The sequence below is a fragment of the Cheilinus undulatus genome, linkage group 7 (assembly GCF_018320785.1).
Source record: "Cheilinus undulatus linkage group 7, ASM1832078v1, whole genome shotgun sequence".
NCBI classification, from domain to species: Eukaryota; Metazoa; Chordata; class Actinopteri; order Labriformes; family Labridae; genus Cheilinus; species Cheilinus undulatus.
Window position 1 is genome coordinate 12,379,817 of NC_054871.1, and position 18,286 is coordinate 12,398,102.

General features: G+C 39.6%; 1 protein-coding gene across 1 annotated transcript in view; it reads right to left on the reverse strand.

Annotated features, from left to right (window-relative positions):
* LOC121512356 (ephrin type-B receptor 1-like) overlaps window positions 1-18,286 on the reverse strand; it is a 157,811-nt gene that overhangs the window by 37,593 nt on the left and 101,932 nt on the right. Inside the window, exons 10-11 of the mRNA XM_041791590.1 lie at window positions 3,076-3,241; window positions 2,611-2,716 (exon numbers count right to left, since the gene is read on the reverse strand). Coding sequence (XP_041647524.1) covers window positions 2,611-2,716; window positions 3,076-3,241 — 272 coding nt within the window. The remainder of the gene's footprint in view (window positions 1-2,610; window positions 2,717-3,075; window positions 3,242-18,286) is intronic.

The window sequence follows — 18,286 nt, forward strand, 5'->3', positions numbered from 1 at the left end:
CATCATTTCTTAAGAAAGCCAAAAAACAATCTTTTCAACAACCAGCATGATTGTTTAGTAAACACTGACATGTCTCTATGTAAGTAGCAGCCATACTTGCCTTTACTTAATATTATTCCACTGTTTTCTTCAAAAGGAGTATTATGACATAGCCTTCAGACAGCATCAGCATCTGCAGGACAGCATCTGCACTGTACAGTGCTGTGATTTTAGCAGACACCAACAAGTCACCTGATTGGTGCAGATTTACAGTCCGATCATAGAAAACACCCTGCAATTCATCTTCATGCCTTTTCATTTCACTCAGAGATCTTATGTCTGCCCGTCTTATTAGAATAAGGTTTTGAGCTAATTGCAGTTTTAAAGGGGACATGTTTTACCCTTTAAAAACAAGTTTATGTAGGTCTCAGAGGTCCCCAAAACATGCCTGTGAAGTTTCTTGCTGAAAAAACACTCCAGTATTGGATTTATTTATGTAAAAAAAAAAACTCTGTTTCAGCCCTGCTCAGAACGAGGTTTCTGTGTCTGTGGCTTTAAATGTAACTGAGCTGTCTGACTCCACCCCTGACCCAGCCCCTCTCTGGAAATTGATGTTGCTGGATCAGGGGAAGAGGGCGGTGCTTTCTTCAAAATGGGGAGGGCCAACCCAACCTGGGGGTGGGGCCACATGACATCATGAGGGGAAAATCTGAGAACGGCTTGTTTTAGCACACATTTTTTGAAAGGTGGAGAAAGTGGGGGGTGGGGTGGGGGGTGGGGGTTGTTATTTGAGGGGATTGTGGACAGGCCAGGGGCACATATTTTTGTTAGAAAAGCCTTAAAAAGTGATTTTTGCGTATGTCCTCTTTAGGTAGAATCATTAGGAGGCAGCAACTATCTCTTTTTGACTTTACTAACAAGACTTAAGATGTATTCAAGTGGTGGTTAACTACTTAGGGAGAACATCAGAAATGGCTGGTATTACGGTAATACCCAGGAGTATTAAAAAAGTCACGGTATCGCTTTAATTATCATCTCGAAGATGGTGCTGTGTAATAAGTGCACATTTAATAAATGTCTGAAGAATATATGCTGAGAATGAATTAACAAAGGATCTGAAACACCATGGCTCGGTCTCATTGGATGCTTTGAAGGAGACATATCATACCCTTTTAAGACAAGCTTAAATTGGTCTCAGAGGTCCCCAAAACATGCCTGTGAAGTTTGTTGCTGAAAAAACACTCCAGTATAAGATTTTTGTATGTTTAAAAACCCCTCTATTTCAGCCCTTCTCAGAAAGATCCGTTTCTGTGTCTGTGGTTTTAAATGGTAATTACCTGTCTGACTCCGCCCCTGACCACACCCCTCTCAGGAAATGAATGCAGCACTCCTGGTACTACTGACACTTTTAACCAAAGTATAGAACTTCACTGAGATTCATACCATCAACCTTCCAGACCGTAGTCAGCAGGATAACCCATTGAGCTATCCAGCATCTCAGCTGGTAGTTGAGAGGATCAGTAGAGGAAGGCAGAACTTTCCTCCAAGTGGGGGAGGGCCAGCCAAACCTGGTGGTGGGTGCTTACGCTCCTGGTGAGGTCACCAGGAGTTAAATCTGAGAACAGCTTATTTCAGCACACATTTTCTGAAAGCTGGAGAAAGAGAAGGGGAGAAGGAATGGATTTTTCTGGTACCTTTTCTGGGGATTGTGGACAGGCCAGGGGCACATATTTGTGTTAGAAGAACCTGAAAAAGTGATTTTTGCATAATATGTTTCCTTTAAGGAAGATGCTGGATGACTTGGAGGCAGATTAATTAGTTTGTAGATATTTTGCCTGATCAATGGTTTTTCTATGAATGCAGTTCAATTTTTGACAAATATTAATTCATGTTTTCTGGTATCCTATTATATTTATATGTATGGCTGCTCATTCGTCTCTTTGTTACTTTGTAACGTGTGCGGCTGCCTACCTTGGCCAGGACATTCCTGCTAAAGAGATTTTTAATCTCAACGAGGTTTCCTGGTTAAATATTGTTTAATTTACAAACAAAACATCCTTTAAAGTTTTAAAACAGTGCTTGAATGTAAAATCACTTTTAGCATCCTTATAATAAATGTCCTTTTTTAATTTGAAGCATTTTGTTAAAGGATTAAATAAAGGACCTGCAGAGGTGCATGCTCTGCTTGCTGTCCTTCCACATGCATGGCAGAAAAGCTTGTAAAATGTGTTTTTTTAACAGCTGGCAGTAATACCAAATACCCTGGTAAAACCTGGTTAAGGTTTGGTGGAATTAAAAAAACGATACCTCCAAGTCCTAGAGCACATATACACTTAGTCCTGTCTTGTAACATCGCGTTGCATGTTGACATCACTTATTTATACTTCCCCCTTTAACTGCATGAAATAGTGCCATTGTATTAGATTGCACTAATGTGGGAATATGTAAGGTTCAGCATTGTGTATGTCATTGGCAGTTAAGTTTCAGGGGATTACTTTTTTGAGTAATTACTTCAACACTGGTCTTAACTGCTAGCTCTAACTTCAGTTAAGCCCACGTGTAAGACCAGCTAGTGCACTCAGCCCCAGTCCATTTATGTATAAGACTGTTTTTTGTGTCTCTGTGAATTACCTGGAGCAGATGATGGCGATAGCTACCAGGGACACGATGCACACTCCACCCACTAGAGATCCTGCAATCAGGGAGAGCTGCTGTCCCAGCTCTGACTTGTACTCATCTGCAGAAACACACAAACACAAATGTCAGACCCACACTCTGGAGAGAGGTTTTATTTTTGAATTTCCCAAGGGTTATTCAGAGTCTTTTACATTCCAAAGATGAGAAAAAGCACACACTTTGACAGTTTCTCTCTGTCTCTCAGACTCACATGAATATTATTCATAACTCTCATTTAACAGGACTGTAAGCTCACATATTCATCCTTAACACATTCATGAAGTAGAGGAGAATTTAATTACTTCACAGCAGGATTTTTAAGTCCTGCTCAAACTCTCAAATCCCCCCTCACAGTCCTGACCTCTCCATCAGAACGCTCCCACACCTCCGTACTCCCCATCTGCCCGCCCACACACTTACCGTCAGTGAGTGTTTGGAAGAGCATGTCCTTGCTGTAGGCTCCGAAGCCAGCCACCGTGCGGGCCCTCACCTGGACCACATAGCCGGTCCCTGGCTTTAGACCCTCCAGAACAACATTGGGTGTTTCGCTTTGGACCACTGAGCTGTTCAGCACCGAGGACTGGGACTGAAGAGGAGGAGGAAGAAAAAGAGACAGATGAAAATGTTTCACAGAGCTCCCAGACAGACGACAATATGTCTTCAGTCACAGTCTACGAGAGACAGAGACTAAATTTAGCACTCATTTCTGGCCTTCAGCTCAAAACAAGATTGATTGTTCCAAAGATCCAGTCCGAATTGAGACATTCGACATTTTCAGAGAGGACTGAAACTGCATCATGAATTTATATGAAGCCTTTGTCCCACTATGCCTCATATTTTTAGGCTTTTTTTCCTCAGCAACAAAAACCAACATCTCCAATGCATTCAACCATTCTTGCTGTTTTTCTTGACTCACTTCTTCTATGTCTTTCTATTTTCTTGTCACTATTTATTTACACCTTAAAAGGTCAGATCATTTTAATATCTGAAGAGCTACTGTGCTGTTTCATTGTCTAGTCTTGGGAATTGACTTGGTTTGATCCGTCTGCAGTGAAGCTTAGTAAAGGAATGCCATCTCTAGCAGAAAAACACTTTCAAAAACAAGTTATTTTTCAGAAATATTGCCCCAGTTACTCAGAATAATCCGCACAGACCTCTCAGTGAACTCGTTTTATTGGAGCATCCCTCTTCTGAAGGAAAGTCAGGATGAAAACTGTTTAAAGGAGTGGGATTGGATTAGCGATACCTTTCAGTGCTTTCAGATTAGTAATTAAAATCTCCTTAAATTCATTGTATTGTGCTAGGTTTGGAGTATTTTAGCATATAAAGCTGAAACACTTGGTAGAAAGACACTCCTTGAATAATTCATCCTATGATTAAGGTGAAATGATCTTGTTTAGCAAGTTTAATCTCATTTGCACCTCTCACATTGTCATTGACACTGATGGGTGAGGTCAGATGTTGCATCTTTTACACACAAATAAATTCTGTGATGATGAAGCCAAGAATACAACATTACATTTCATTTACAAGGTAAGAAGTTTAAACCCTTAAGGTCAGCAGAAAATAGTTTTCTGGTTAAAAGGGAAACTTCAGTATTATCCAGGAAGGTTGTGTCTGATACCTGGTAAAAGTTGTTACTTTAGTCACAAAAGATTCTGATAAGAATTCTACACTCTGCAGTACAACCTAATTCAGCAAACTTTAGGTCAAAACAGGCCCAAAGTCAATGTTGGCTTTAATGTACTCCATACTACGGAGCCTTTACAGCACAGATCCGACCCCCTACAGCTTCCCATTCAGCCTCCAGAAGATTATGAAATCCAAAAATGTGTTATGGTATTTATAGTACCTTTTTTTTTTAATCCCTGAAGAAAACCTTAAATTGACTGAGATTAAAGCATTTTTTCTGGATTTGCTTGATGCTTAAACCGTTTCACAAAAATCCACCTGTCAGCAATTATTAATAAATAAGACGCATGACAAACACACACACCCATCAGTCCATTCTTGATTAGAACTGTCGGTTACGGTGTCAACTTACCAATTTCCCTGCCTGGATACAACAATAAAAGACCTGTTTACTGCATGTGTTTTTCACTAATCAGGATTAGACATATTTAACTCAAACCGAGTGATGAAAAACATGACAGTACTAGAAATATGTGGCTACAATATCTCAGTCGCCCCCTTGTGGCTTGCTGCAGTGTAGCCGATAGGGACTGAATTTACTGCTGATGCCTAAAAATAAGGTACATTTCAAAGGAAATCAAAACATCTCAATAGATAGTATTTGCTTAATTAGCAGTCTGGCCCACACAAAGTCTGCCAAGAAAAAAAGTCTGGCCATTATGCAAATGTAGTGATCCATTCTAAAGGAAAAATGGTGGAAAAATACAGCTACCCGTGCACATGAGAAAATTTCCTGTGTGCAAGAAATAGTTTTAGGTGAGCAGGAGAAAGTTTTGCATGCATTTGTTTTTGTGTTTAAAAGAGATGACAACATGAAACTGAACTAAAAGTGGGACATTTTGACTTAAGTGATGATGACATGCTGTTTTTTGTGGATACTTTTATGACCCGGAGTACACAAAAGAAAAACCTGTGCAGATAGAGATTCAGCAGGGCTGTTCGTAGCTTTCCAAAATAATGCCAAACACAGAGACTCTCTGAACAAATAAAATGCCTCAAGATTTATCCGTGTAGCGTACGTTCAAGCAGTGATTTGTCTATTTTGACCTAAAACATGTTAAATATGTGCAGAAACCTACCCATAGCACTGTATACAAGCCTCCCAGAGCGTTCTCTCTTTCAAGTGTAGCACTGATTGAAATCTCAGGTGGCTAATATGTGTGGCTACCACCAAGTCCATATAAAACTCAGCTACTGAAATATCCCTTTAAGATGTTTCTAAGTCATATCTAGCATTGTTTAGGTGTGTAATTTTGCACTTTCCCCTAAAAGTTGTAAAAACGTTTTCTTTGCCTCAATTTGAGACTAAAAAGACAATTGCCCTGACTCATGTTAGCAATTTTTAAATATATTTGTTGGCATTTTTTGCCTTATATAGATAAACATATATATATTTATATGTATATATATTAAGGCTTTTGCCTTTTATAGGACAGTTGAGGACAGACAGGAAACTGGGTTAGGGAATGAGGGACATGCACCAAACAGCACCAAGACCTGGAATCAGTCGAGGACTCCATATACATATGGCCACTTGCTCTACCAACTGAGCTAAACTAGCACACAGGAATTTTATTTATCAACTTCACTTACCCTTAAAGGGACACATTATGCAAAAATCACTTTTTCAGGCTTTTCCAACACAAATATGTGCCCCTGGCCTGTCCACAATCCCCAGAAAAGGTACAAGAAAAATCAGTTCCTTCTCCCCTTCTCTTTCTCCAGCTTTCAGAAAATGTGTGCTGAAACAAGCCCTTCTCAGATTTTACATCTAGTGACCTCACCAGGGACCAAAGCACCCACCCCCAGGTTTGGCTGGCCCTCCCTCACTTGGAGGAAAGTTCTGCCCTCCTCTACTGATCCTCTCAGCTACCAGCTGAGATGCTGAATAGCTCAGTGGTTACCCTGTTTGAATCCCAGTCTAAACTTTGGAAAAAGGTGTCTGCAATATGACCATTTCAGCATCCATTTCTTGAGAGGGGTGTGGCCAGGGGTGGAGTTAGACAGCTAATTACCATTTAAAGCCACAGACACAGAAACAGCTCATTCTGAGCAGGGCTGAAACAGAGGGGTTTTTAGACATGCAAAAATCCAATACTGGAGTGTTTTTCAGCAAGAAACTTCACAGGCATGTTTTGGGGACCTCTGAGAAAAATATAAACTTGTCTTAAAAGGGTAAAATATGTGACTTTTAACACTCTCAGCCCTGAAAAAAATCATTCCATGCTAAGAACAGACTTTGTTTTAATAAAATATGCTCAGTTTAACCTGCCACCCCTCATGTTTTTAAAGAAAATAAAAGCTTTGAAAGCCTGAAATAAAATTCTCCAGGGATAGAGGGTCATTGCTTTGGGACACAGAGACACAGAGGTGCTTCTTGTTAAAAGAAAACTGTTTTGTAGGGGAGCCCAAAGGGGTAACAAACCATAAATTATCGCAGTAGCTTAAAATATGCAACGACAGTAGGAAACCTCCCTAAAGGGGCCCTCTCCCTCAAAACTCTTAAAAAAATGGAACATTTTACAAATTTCTTAATCTGGAAATTAAAGAAAAAAATGTTTTGCAACTTTTGGTTGATGTCTAATTACACAAAACATAAAGGAGATGAATGCTGATTGGAGCGGCCCCAATGTTAATTTATAGACTCTTGCATAACAAGTGGAGAGACACATCCTGAATAATGTAGGGCTGAGACAAATTATCAGACAACTGTGGAGAAAGCTAAAGAGAGGTAAAATTTCTGCATGTTTCTCAGCAGTTACACTCAGAAGAATGAAGAAAAATATCAACAAATCGACACAAATATAGAAGATGTAGGATTCTCTTTGTACTGAAGCAGCACTGTGAGTGTCCCTGCTTCACCCTCTGTTATAGCCTTTACCCCCGTTGCCTGTTGGCAAATAAGGCTATGTTTTATTCGGTCCCCTCAGCATCTAATTAAAATGTGCCTGTAAATGTTAAAGTCTATTGCAGACAGAGAGCAGAGGAGAGAGATACGGTGATGTCTCCTGGTCTCTGAAAATTTTTCTTTACATTCTGACCTGCAGACCTATTCTCAGCTCACCCCTTAGGACAAAACCAATCATCTTAATTTATTTTTTATGTAATTCTAAATAGTTATTGTGTTGTGTGAGGATCACAGAAATCCTATGACTACTGGCAGGTTTTTATTTCGGTGTTCACTCCTCCACCTTCAATCTCCATCTGTTTAGCTCCGTCTCCTCCGATGCCCTACGTCATCAGTCATTTCTCTCCACCATCTTTTCATTTAGTGAAAATATTTCTTCAGTCCCTCACTCTTTGGCGCTGTGCTTTTTCTCCCACTCTAGTCCATCTTCTTGAAAAATAAACTGACAGTGCAGTTTATTAGCTATTTCCCATAGAGACTGGGTCTACTGGGACTATTTAGTCTCTCTTTCCACCCGTCCTTTTCCTGAGGTTTATTAAATATCAGACATATCAGGTCCATCTCATAAAGCAGAAGCTACAACCTTTTACCCCCTTTCTGTGCCCCCCTTCGATGCTTCCGCTCACACATTTCTTTCAGATTAAAAGGTTTCACTGCGAGAAAAATCGAAAAGGTCCGGAGGGAAGGACAGATATGGTGTGGAGATGGCATGAAAGGTGGGGGGCGGGAATCACGCAGTGAGGATGAAGGAGGTGGAAGGGGGAGAAGATGAGGAGGAGGAGGGAGAAGAGTGGGAGGACAGAGTCGGGAGGAGGACATGGGTATGAATAAAAAGGGTTAAAATGATTGAGTTTTTATGAAAAACATAGTTCATCATTAGAAATAATTTTCACATTGATGGTCATCAATCCTCTCTAGCTATATTTTCTGTCACCATTATGGTATGATATATCCTGGGCCATCTTTTGTGTCAGTGCATCTGGTAACTAGAGTATTCCTTCTACAGTTACCAATATTGGTGATCCGTCATACAGTTTGAATGCAGAATGGTGCAAATATGTCAGGCTCATCTGATTGTCTCATTTGCAACCATGTAATAAAAGCTCATTTCAACAGAATTCAATTGTTCTTCACTGTTTCAAAACACTACAGCCTGAACAAGCTGTGCTGTACTGCTACTGTGGAGGTGTTGTGCATAGACTGTAAAAAAAACATGACAGTAGTATCATGGACCCTGTTTATTCTTTGTTAATTTATTCTTTTCAGAGCATTTTACTGACTTGTTTTAAGATAATTATGCTATCTAAAATCTTAAATGGATAAATACATATCAAACTATCACGACCATCTAACCATATCTCATATCAAACTAATAAAGACAACCTGGGGGGAGGAGGAGGAGGAGGAGTCTCATCACTGCTGTTTGCAGATGATGTGGTTCTATTGGTTTCCTCAGCTAGAGACCTCCAGCAGGCTATGGAGAGGTTTGTGGTTGAGTGTGAAGCAGCTGGTATGAGAATAAGCACCTCCATGTAAGTCATAATATGCTCAGTAGCTCCGGACAATATAAAGTTAATGTATGAACTAGCTTAACTTTTTGTTTATAATGAGTTAACTGGGGTTACTAAGGGCTGCATGGCGGTGCAGGGGTTAGCGCTGTGTTCTCACAGAGCAGAGGTCCCTGGTTCGCTTCCCAGTCAGGTCCTATTTTTGTGCGGGAGTTTGCATGTTCTCCCCGTGCACACATGGGTTCTCTCCGGGTACTCCGGCTTTCTCCCACCACCAAAAACATGCTCATTAGGTTAATGGGTGACTCTAAATTGGCCGTAGGTGTGAGTGCGAGCATGCCTGGTTGTCTGTCTCTTTATGTCAGCCCTGCAATTGACTGGTGACCAGTCCAGGGTGTACCCCTCTTCTCGCCAAATGACAGCTGGGATAGGCTTCAGCCCCCCAAGGTCCATCTCATAAAGCATAAGCTTTAAGCATTTATTTAAAGCACAATCCGGATGAAAATATTTAGAAGGGGAGAATTTTCCTAGGTTCATCAACATGTTGGATCAGTGTTGACCAATCCTCTAATGTAGGTACGAATCAGTATCCCAGAGGTAAATATGGTATCTGAACATCTCTACTACATTCACTGTGAAAAATACCACTGGCATTTTATTTCTTTAAGTCGACCAGCAGTCTCGTATGGGCTCTTGTTGTCTGAACGAGGACATTCTTTTTAGAAAAACACACGAGTTTGCATTGATAAAAGCACAGAGTAACATCAAGAGCAATATTTGGAAGTGGTCACAGAAATGGGAGTATTGTGTCAGGGTGGGGTTTGGATTAAGAGCTGTGTTGGGATGGGGGGGGCTCTGTGCTCACCACAGTGAAAAGGTTAAGGGGCAGCCCATCTGGGAGGGTCTGGCAGCCAGAGATAAGTAGCAGCTAAAAATCCAGCCTCCCTGTGCCATACCAAATTTACTACATTAAAACCTCATTATCTATAGAGCTGCTATGGGGGGGGGGGTAGGATGGAGGTACAGCACAGCTGTGTGCTCAGAAAAACCTGTCCTCTCTGTCTCCAGGCTTATCAAACTTCTCCCTGAGGACGTCTTCACTTGAAGCTAGGAGCTGAAATTACTCACTTTATGTGGTTGGCTCGTCAACAGATAGAATATTTCTTCCTTATTAAGATTTATATCAGAAGAAGAAGAAAGAAGTCAAGATCAAACAGTCAGCTTGTGATTCTTGGTTTTAATAACGATCCATGTTAAATAATGGTAAAGCAAAGGCAGAAGCAAATAAGGCTGACTTAAAGTGAAGCCTCTGCTCTGGTTGTGACAAAGTAAGGGTTTTATCTGTGACTGTCAGACTGCAGCTTCAGAGTCACTGAGTGCACGTCTTCTCACTCTGTCCTAAACTCAATGTAATTACTCTTACAGAAGCACCATCTCAACTCTCTCATATTTCAGCTACTCTCTATAACCCCGGGACTTTATTTCTACCCAGAGTTCCTCAGTTATAGCTGCATTTTGTTAGATTTGATCCCATTTGTGCCCTTACATTTGCAATATCATGCCTTTTAAATTATCAATAGAAAAATCAGCTTTTTATCTGGTTTCCTGAAATATTTCTATAGTGTGTCTGGGATTGTGGGCTCCTCACTGGAGAGGATACTGACTGATAGATTTCATTTTGTTGTTGAATCATGCCAAAACAATGCCTGGCCCAAAGAGGCTTACAAGACACCATCATTATTACAACAAGACCAGAAATCAAACATAAATACTGATTAAAAACACCTTCCAGGTTTTTGCAACAAACTAGGCCAACTTAAAAATCTTGAAAGTAAACAAGCACTCCATCCTGTCATCATCATAGCGCCACAACATTTCAGCATTTCTGGCATACATTTCATTAATCAAAGATGTTCTTAACTTAGCTTAGATGGGACATTATAGAGGAACATGAGATTTATTCTCAACTTCTCCTAAACGACAAAGTTCACACAGTCCGTGCTCCTCAGGGATGTTTTTAAATCCGCGTGACTTCAAGAATCAGAGGAAGGATTTCTGTGTTTCAGTGAGCTACTAAAGATCTCTGACTTCTTGTGAAGCTTGCTTTTACATAAAATTCAGTAACATTTATGTTTTTTCTAGACTTATTTTAGGGCTTTTCTCGTCTTTTATCCTAAACATAGGACAGTGGATAGAGTTTGAAACATGGATGAGAGAAAGGAGGCTGACATGTGATAAAGAAGCCACAGGTCAGACTTGAGCTGGAGCCCTGCTTACATGGAGCGCGATTGAAAGCCACCTGCAACATAATTAGGGCCCAAGCACCGACCTCTGACAGTGAGGACTGTATAGTATCTGTATGTGTCATTTTTCTGTCAGAAGAATCACTAATTTGGGCTCAAAAAACTCACCAAACTTTACAGAAAAATTTCCCCCAGTGGAAATTTTGGTATTTTGTTGGTATCTTGAAAGTGCATCAAGCAGGGCCTCCACAGGGGTCCCAAGCATGAGATTGGGGACTGGGTAAGAGCTACATGCATAAAAATCAGTACACACATGTATCATGTTTGGACAGAAAAAAGTCTCTAAACTATACAGAAGCACGCTACAAACAGCTAAACGGCAAATTTTGCCATTTTTGGGCGTGTCAAAATTTTCATATTTTAACAAACAAGTCTGAGGGATTTCATCCAACTGATTCCAGAATATTTTTCTCTCAAACTAGACAACCTGGAAATCTTAAATTGTGCAAACTGTGAGTTTTCACCATAGGGCAGGGCTGTAACAAAAGCCCAAACCTAAACAAATTTTTTGTACATTTTTTACATTTAAAATACACCAATAATTCATTTTAACTTTTTAATGCGTTGACAATCACCACCAAACTTCACAGGGAGGATCACTTATTCATCTTAAAAACATTCATACATCAATATCATTAAATTGTCACAGCGCCCCCTGCTGGCAAAGGAACATGTCTGCTTATGATTTTTTTAGAATTTTCCCTTTAAATATTCCACCCTGCACACCATTCAACCTAGGCTTATGATTTTTGGTCTCCATATGGCCTCTTGGACCCATGCCCAAACAGGAAGTTCACAAGCTTAACCACTTTTCCTCAAATCTAGTAAGTGTTTCTCATCATGAACAACTGAACACAATTAGTTTTGGTAAGTTAAACTTAAATGAACAGCTGCAGCTGAAAAAAACTCTTGAGCTGAAGGACTTCCTTTTCAGAGTAGATATCTTCCAAGTTAGAATCTGTATTGTCATTGTGCAAAAGAAAAAGATAGTGAAGGATCCCCTTGAGTTGCCTTGTGCAGAATAAGATAAAGAGGCATTAGAAACTGGACTTTAAAATGATACAATGTCAACAGATGCACGCTTTTGTCTAAAGCAACATACACCTAAGTCATAGACAAGTGTTAATGGTATTAAGGGCCTTGCTTAAGGGTCCACACTGGGATCAAACCCTCAGTCTCACCTTACCAACTTTGTCCCCAATCAGCAAAGTCACCCAACTTAATTTGCCTCAAGGTAAATGCCATTAATTTGAAGCATTGGCCTTATATTGTACTAAACATGGTCAAAGTCTCAGTGATGTCAGGTATTGTATTTTGTGAAACTGCTTATGAGGCCAAAAGATGGCAGTGGCCATAATGGAAAAGCTGTCTTCATCTTATTTTGGTTAATTCTAGTAACAGAAAAAGAGGTGGAGCTAAGCCGATCCTTAAGACCCCTAGAGAAGAGCTATAATGTGACCACCTATCCAGACCTATCATGCCCCTAACTATGCAAAAGGATTTGTGGCTCCTAGCCTCTAGATCAGGGATGGGCAACTGGCAGAAGTGACTGGGGGCCAGTCAGTGTGACCTACAAGTGATTTTCAAATATCAATAAATTGTAAACATGATGAAAACATGACAAAATCTGCCACAAAACAAAAAATATTTACATTCTATTACAATTAGGGATGCACAATATTGGATATTTTGCAGATATACTAATATTTACAGATTAATTTTAGTGATTTCAGACATTAAACTCTAGACCTTTGGAAACATTTTCATGCATAAGGATGAACAAAGGAACAAACTTGAGTACTAACAAGGCACTTTGAAGTTAAAAGATTGGTCTGTTGGTCCATCCTGAAATGTTATAAAGTTATCAGTACATATAGCAAAAATTTTCAGTTGATATTTGCTGATATTCACAGCAAGATATAGGTTTTAAATATCAACAGGAATTTTGATATCTGCTGATACCAATTTAATATTTTGCATCCCAAATTATAATCCATGACTAGTAAAGTTAAGTTCTATGCAAGATGTCAAAGATTATTGTCTGTTTTTGGTAAAACAATTTTATATTTATTAATAAATGCATTCTAGAAAAAATGAATTGTAAGTAAAAATATACCGAAATAAGCAGTAACTGCTCGGCATATTACATTGAAAAATTTGCTTTAATTAGCTTGAATTCTGTGTTTAGTTACTTAAATTACATTTTTCTATGTGCACCAGTTTTACAAATATAAATGTTGGTATGATACATTCTGATGAATGCATTTTATTTTCTCCTTTTGTTCAATTTAAAGTAATTATCTCCGCCAAGGAGGTTATGTGATTGGCAGGGTTTGTTAGTTTGTTAGCAACATAACTCAAAAAGTTATGGATGGATTTTGATGAAATTTTTAGGAGATGGCATAAGGAAGAACTGATTAGATTTTGGGAGTGATCCGGATTACCGTCTGGATCCAGGAATTTTTTAAATGGTTCTGACTATTGGGAGATAGGGCTAATGGCAGAGGTCTGTGCTCTCCGAGTGCTTTTCTAGTTACAGATGTTAAATTGAGGAGTGAGCTTATGAGACCCTCTCCGTAACCAGAGTTGCCCATCCTCGCACCAAAGGATCAAAATGGTTAAGTTTAAGAAAAAACTCAACCTCTGTACAGCTTTTAGAACAATGAGTTTTATACAAACCTTGTTAAATAAAGTAAGCCATAAAAATGTACATTTTTCCAGTCAAAAACAGCATTTTAGCACAGGTGTTAATGGGATTTATGGGGAACTGCAGGTTTTTTTTCTATTTTGCATTTGCTTCATTTTTAACACCTGATGTTGGCATTGAAATGGAAAGGCAAAGCAGAAGTAGTGAAGTAAATTATTACTTGCGTGATAATGAATAGCTGAGCGTGGGCTGAAGGTTTGAACACCAATAAAAGCTTCACACAAACAATGCTTTCTTCTCTGTATGCAGCACAATAAAGTTATAGTAAAAGACGAAGCAGAGCAGGGATAAAACAGCCTTAAAGAGCGCTCTCTGGAGTCTTTGACTTCAGGGCTGTGTCTGAGTTTTTTCATCAAAGGGTGAAGATCAGAAAAAAGGAGTCAAGAGTCTTTAGTTTGTATTTCAGGTTGTATATCAGAGTTTCAGTGAGTTATGAAACCACCAACTCACTAACAGTATGTATTAAAAAGATAAAAATGAGCACAGACACTGCGGGCTGCCCCAAAGTATTTTCATCAGGTTTATAAAACTAGACTGGGAGATGGCAGGGAATCAAACGTGGGCTGAGGATGAGGAGGCAAGTTGTTCTTTTTGGTGTATCTCACACAATCCCTTGTAGGTGCTTTGCTCTTTGTTTTTAATCTGTCTGCTGTAGAAGTCTATCTGTTTTTTGCAGCTGCTGGCTCAGCTTCAGAACCAATAAAGATAGTCTTATGTTTAGCTCTGGGTGAAAGATATGCTTTTAATTTAACTTTCAGTCTCAGACTGAAATGCTTCCCACTTCCTGAATTACAAAAACGACACGATATTCAGCCACAGTTCTTTTCTTTTCAAGAGCATGAGCCTTTGACAGGAAAGCAATCAGGTCATGAACGATTCACCCCTGAATCAGAGCCTGTTTGGTGCCCTGAGTTTGACGTTCTTTTTGCAGGTTAGTTTCATCATTTGACTCTGTCAGTGAAGTGTTTTGTTCCTTTGTCTCCTGGCTCATACAGGCTATAACCCTGTCCACGACATGACAGCTGGAGGCTTGATTGTTTCAGTCAGACAACCTCAAAGAGCAGAGTTTGAAATCAACAGCATCCACCGGTGGATAAATTGTTGTTGTTGTCTTTTTGTCTCTACGGGATTCAGCAGCAGAGCTTGAAAAATCTTCAGGTTCCCTCAAGATGTAGAGGTATACAGCAAAACGCGTGGAGTGACACTTTTCATCATCACATTCACACTTTTTTCTTGGTTATGATACAGGTGTAAACAACTGAACAACACTACCACAAAAGCTGGGAATGTTTCTGCTGAGGGAACTGTCTTGTTTAGGTTTACTCAAATCTGGAAAGAAGATTCAGAAGGATACAAAAAATATGGCAAACTGAAGTTTATCTATAAAATGAATCATGAATTTTGCTTTTAAGAGAGAGGAAGTGTCTGGTACCATGGACAGCTCACCTGGCTGACAATGCACCTGACCTAATCCCTGCTGTCTCTCCGTATAACTTTCATTATCCGACTGAGCCCCACAGGTCAAGGCCCTGCCACCAGCTTGCCAAGATTCTCCCTCCAAGTTGGCCTCAAGGAGAGAACTTATTCCTCCCTTCAAGGTAAGGCGGCACAGCTCTGATATGAAAACACCTCCATCACAGTCAAGTGGATTTTTGGAGGTCATAGCACCAGTATGGCCTTTCACTTTGTTGTGAATGTGAAGCTGAGCTGGTGATAGTCAATAACTCTGGGTACTGATCAGAAAAAGGGAACTTTCAGATCGTAGGGCGCCAGAAAATAAAGTATGACATGATTCTACTACTACGACTACTGGCAGTGTTCTGGTGCTGAAGCACTGCCAGTGTTTTGTTTAATCCAGACAGAGTGCAGGAGTTTGCTCCCAATTTTTATGGACTGATTCCTTTCCTACACACCTGCTCTGTGAAACAAATATTGCTTTTCAAAGCTTTGGCACTTCTTGAAACTCTGAAAATATTGTTTTAAAACAAAAAAAGTACAAACCCAGTTCTGAAAAATTTGGGGCATTATCTGAAATGTCATTAAAAACAGAAAATTGGAATTTGCATCCTTTTCAAACTATATCCAAATTAATGCAGCAAAAATACATTTAAGGTTCAAACTGATCAGATCTTTTTTTTAATGTAAACATTATGAATTTGATGCCTGCAACACATTCCAGAAAAGTTGGGACAGGGGTGAGAGAAGACTGGGAAAGCTTTGGAATGCTTAAGAATACCTGGCACATTCCACAGGTAAGAAGGTTAATTGATTGTTTGCAATCATGTGATCCAAAGTGTCCACCGGGGGCCAGGAGGTTGGGGACAGCCATAAGGAATAAGTAGGAACGGAGGGAAGTTTGCACTAACCAGCTCTAATAACTCTACACTGCACACATCATCAGAAAATGTCTTATACTGTTTATTTAATTTTATACCTGTTCTTTACAACAGTTATTGTTTTTACCACAGTTTAGATCCTTTACCTGGCATGGTGGTGGTCAATATCACAAATGACTAAATCCTGCAGACCTCCTAGTGTCCAGCACCATCAAGCCAGATGAAGGGAAACAAGAGACTTTAAGTCTTGCACTGAGCTAAGATGTTAGCTGAGCCCTTGTGGGGTAAGACACAAGTATTGATGTGCTGTTCATGAGAAGGCCTGTTCTACTAAATGGCTCTTTTATGTTAGCTGTGGTAGCTAGCTCCTGTTTGAGTGTCAGTTTCCTTTCCTCCATCCTTTGTCCTTATTTAAACTACATTTAAAAAGCCAAACTGGTACCAGATGAAGAGCCATTTGGGAGCCAAACAACCAGCTCTACTGAGCTGAGCCAAATTATCTAAATCTTTTAAAAGAGACGGATTTCCAATCTCAATGAGCGAGGCTTGAGGTTGGTGAGACGGACATCAGCTGAGGAAACACCAAGCAAACCAGACCACTTTGTTGAAATGGACCATACATGAGCACTGTGTGACATGAGTATTTCCACCTGACAATATTCAGGTGGAAATATTCAAGTAGCATAAAACTTAAGAATGATTATATTTTGGCACTTTGAACACTTGGCATAGTTGTAAACAGCTCAAAACATGGCTTTATGGTAGCTTTTCTCTACGCAGGAATCACTACTTGGCCTCCAACACCCTGCAATTTGAAAAATGCATAGGGTCGTATTGCAATTTTACCAAAATTCCAATTAATTGTTCAGCCCTAGTGGACGTATGTCCATATTTGTGTATTAGCTCTCCTGTGGTAACAAGTTAATTTAAGTAATTTTTACAAGATTTTACCTTGTGTATCTTCTGTTCTCAGTAATAACAAAGCTGGTTTTCTCAGGATAATTAAGTAAATCCTTGAGAATTTACCATGATTTCCATGCTGAAAATAACAAGAAAGCATTCCCCTCTGAATTCATGTGCTTATTGTCTGATAAGAGGTGGTGATGGATCCTGATACCCTACCAGTGGAGAACCAGTGGTGTTAGGGATATTTGGGAGAGTATAGTTTGTTATAGCAAGACAGCATTAATATGCCTGCACTTATTCAGTTAAGTTTAGTCATATCAGGGACGATTGACAAAACATCATTAGTCTCAAAAAAGAGAAAAGATACTTTGTACCAGATTTAGCTTACTAACTAATAACCATCTGTAGTCCCAGTGCAGGTAAACAACAGTGAGTGTTACTGCTTTCTGTCCAAATTGGGAGAGATGAAGTATAAAGATGCAATACCTCTCAATAGGCATATTTTCCCAATAGGATCTGCTGATCCTGCTTAATGGTGAAGAGGAAAACAAAGAAATATTTTAAGACTTTCTTTTCAACCTCAACCAATTAGAGCAGACAGATCCTCCACATCAAACCTCGGATGGATAGAAAGTTTCCTCAAACTTTGCTCAGTGCTAAAAATTATAGATCTTTTCCTCTGTAAGGACAGATTGTCAGACCTTGAGGATGAACAGTAAATTAATGTAAAAACAGAATTCTGCAATGGCCTCTGGCACTTACTGAGGCATCAAGGTCTGCAGAAAACTTGAAGGCCACATCAACAGCGACCCAAGGTTATGAATCGAGAAAACAATCTCACTCAACAAACAAGACAGTAATATTGGGACTCAAAGTCAGCAAACAACGTGAAACTCCTCCTAGAGCCTATAGTGATGTGAGCTTTAAGAATGGGTCATAGGGTCTTATAGAGGATTATAAAGAGCGATTACATGATTCTATTCATGTGAAACACCAATGAAAACCTTTAACTACTGCCATGTCTCATTAAATTAATTGATATTTCAATAAGGAGGGCAGCACAGGTCGTTGTGAATCAGTTTTTAATGTTTGATGACTCCCTGTTTCATGGCCGTTCAAGTGAGCCACAAGAAACAGCAGATCTTCAAACCTTCTTCTGCATAAAACTTTAATTAAGCTGCTGATTTAATTGGATTGTCCAGAGCCCATAGAATTAGATTAAATAGATTCTATATTGTGTGTTACAGCTTATAAATCCGTAGCGACTCCGA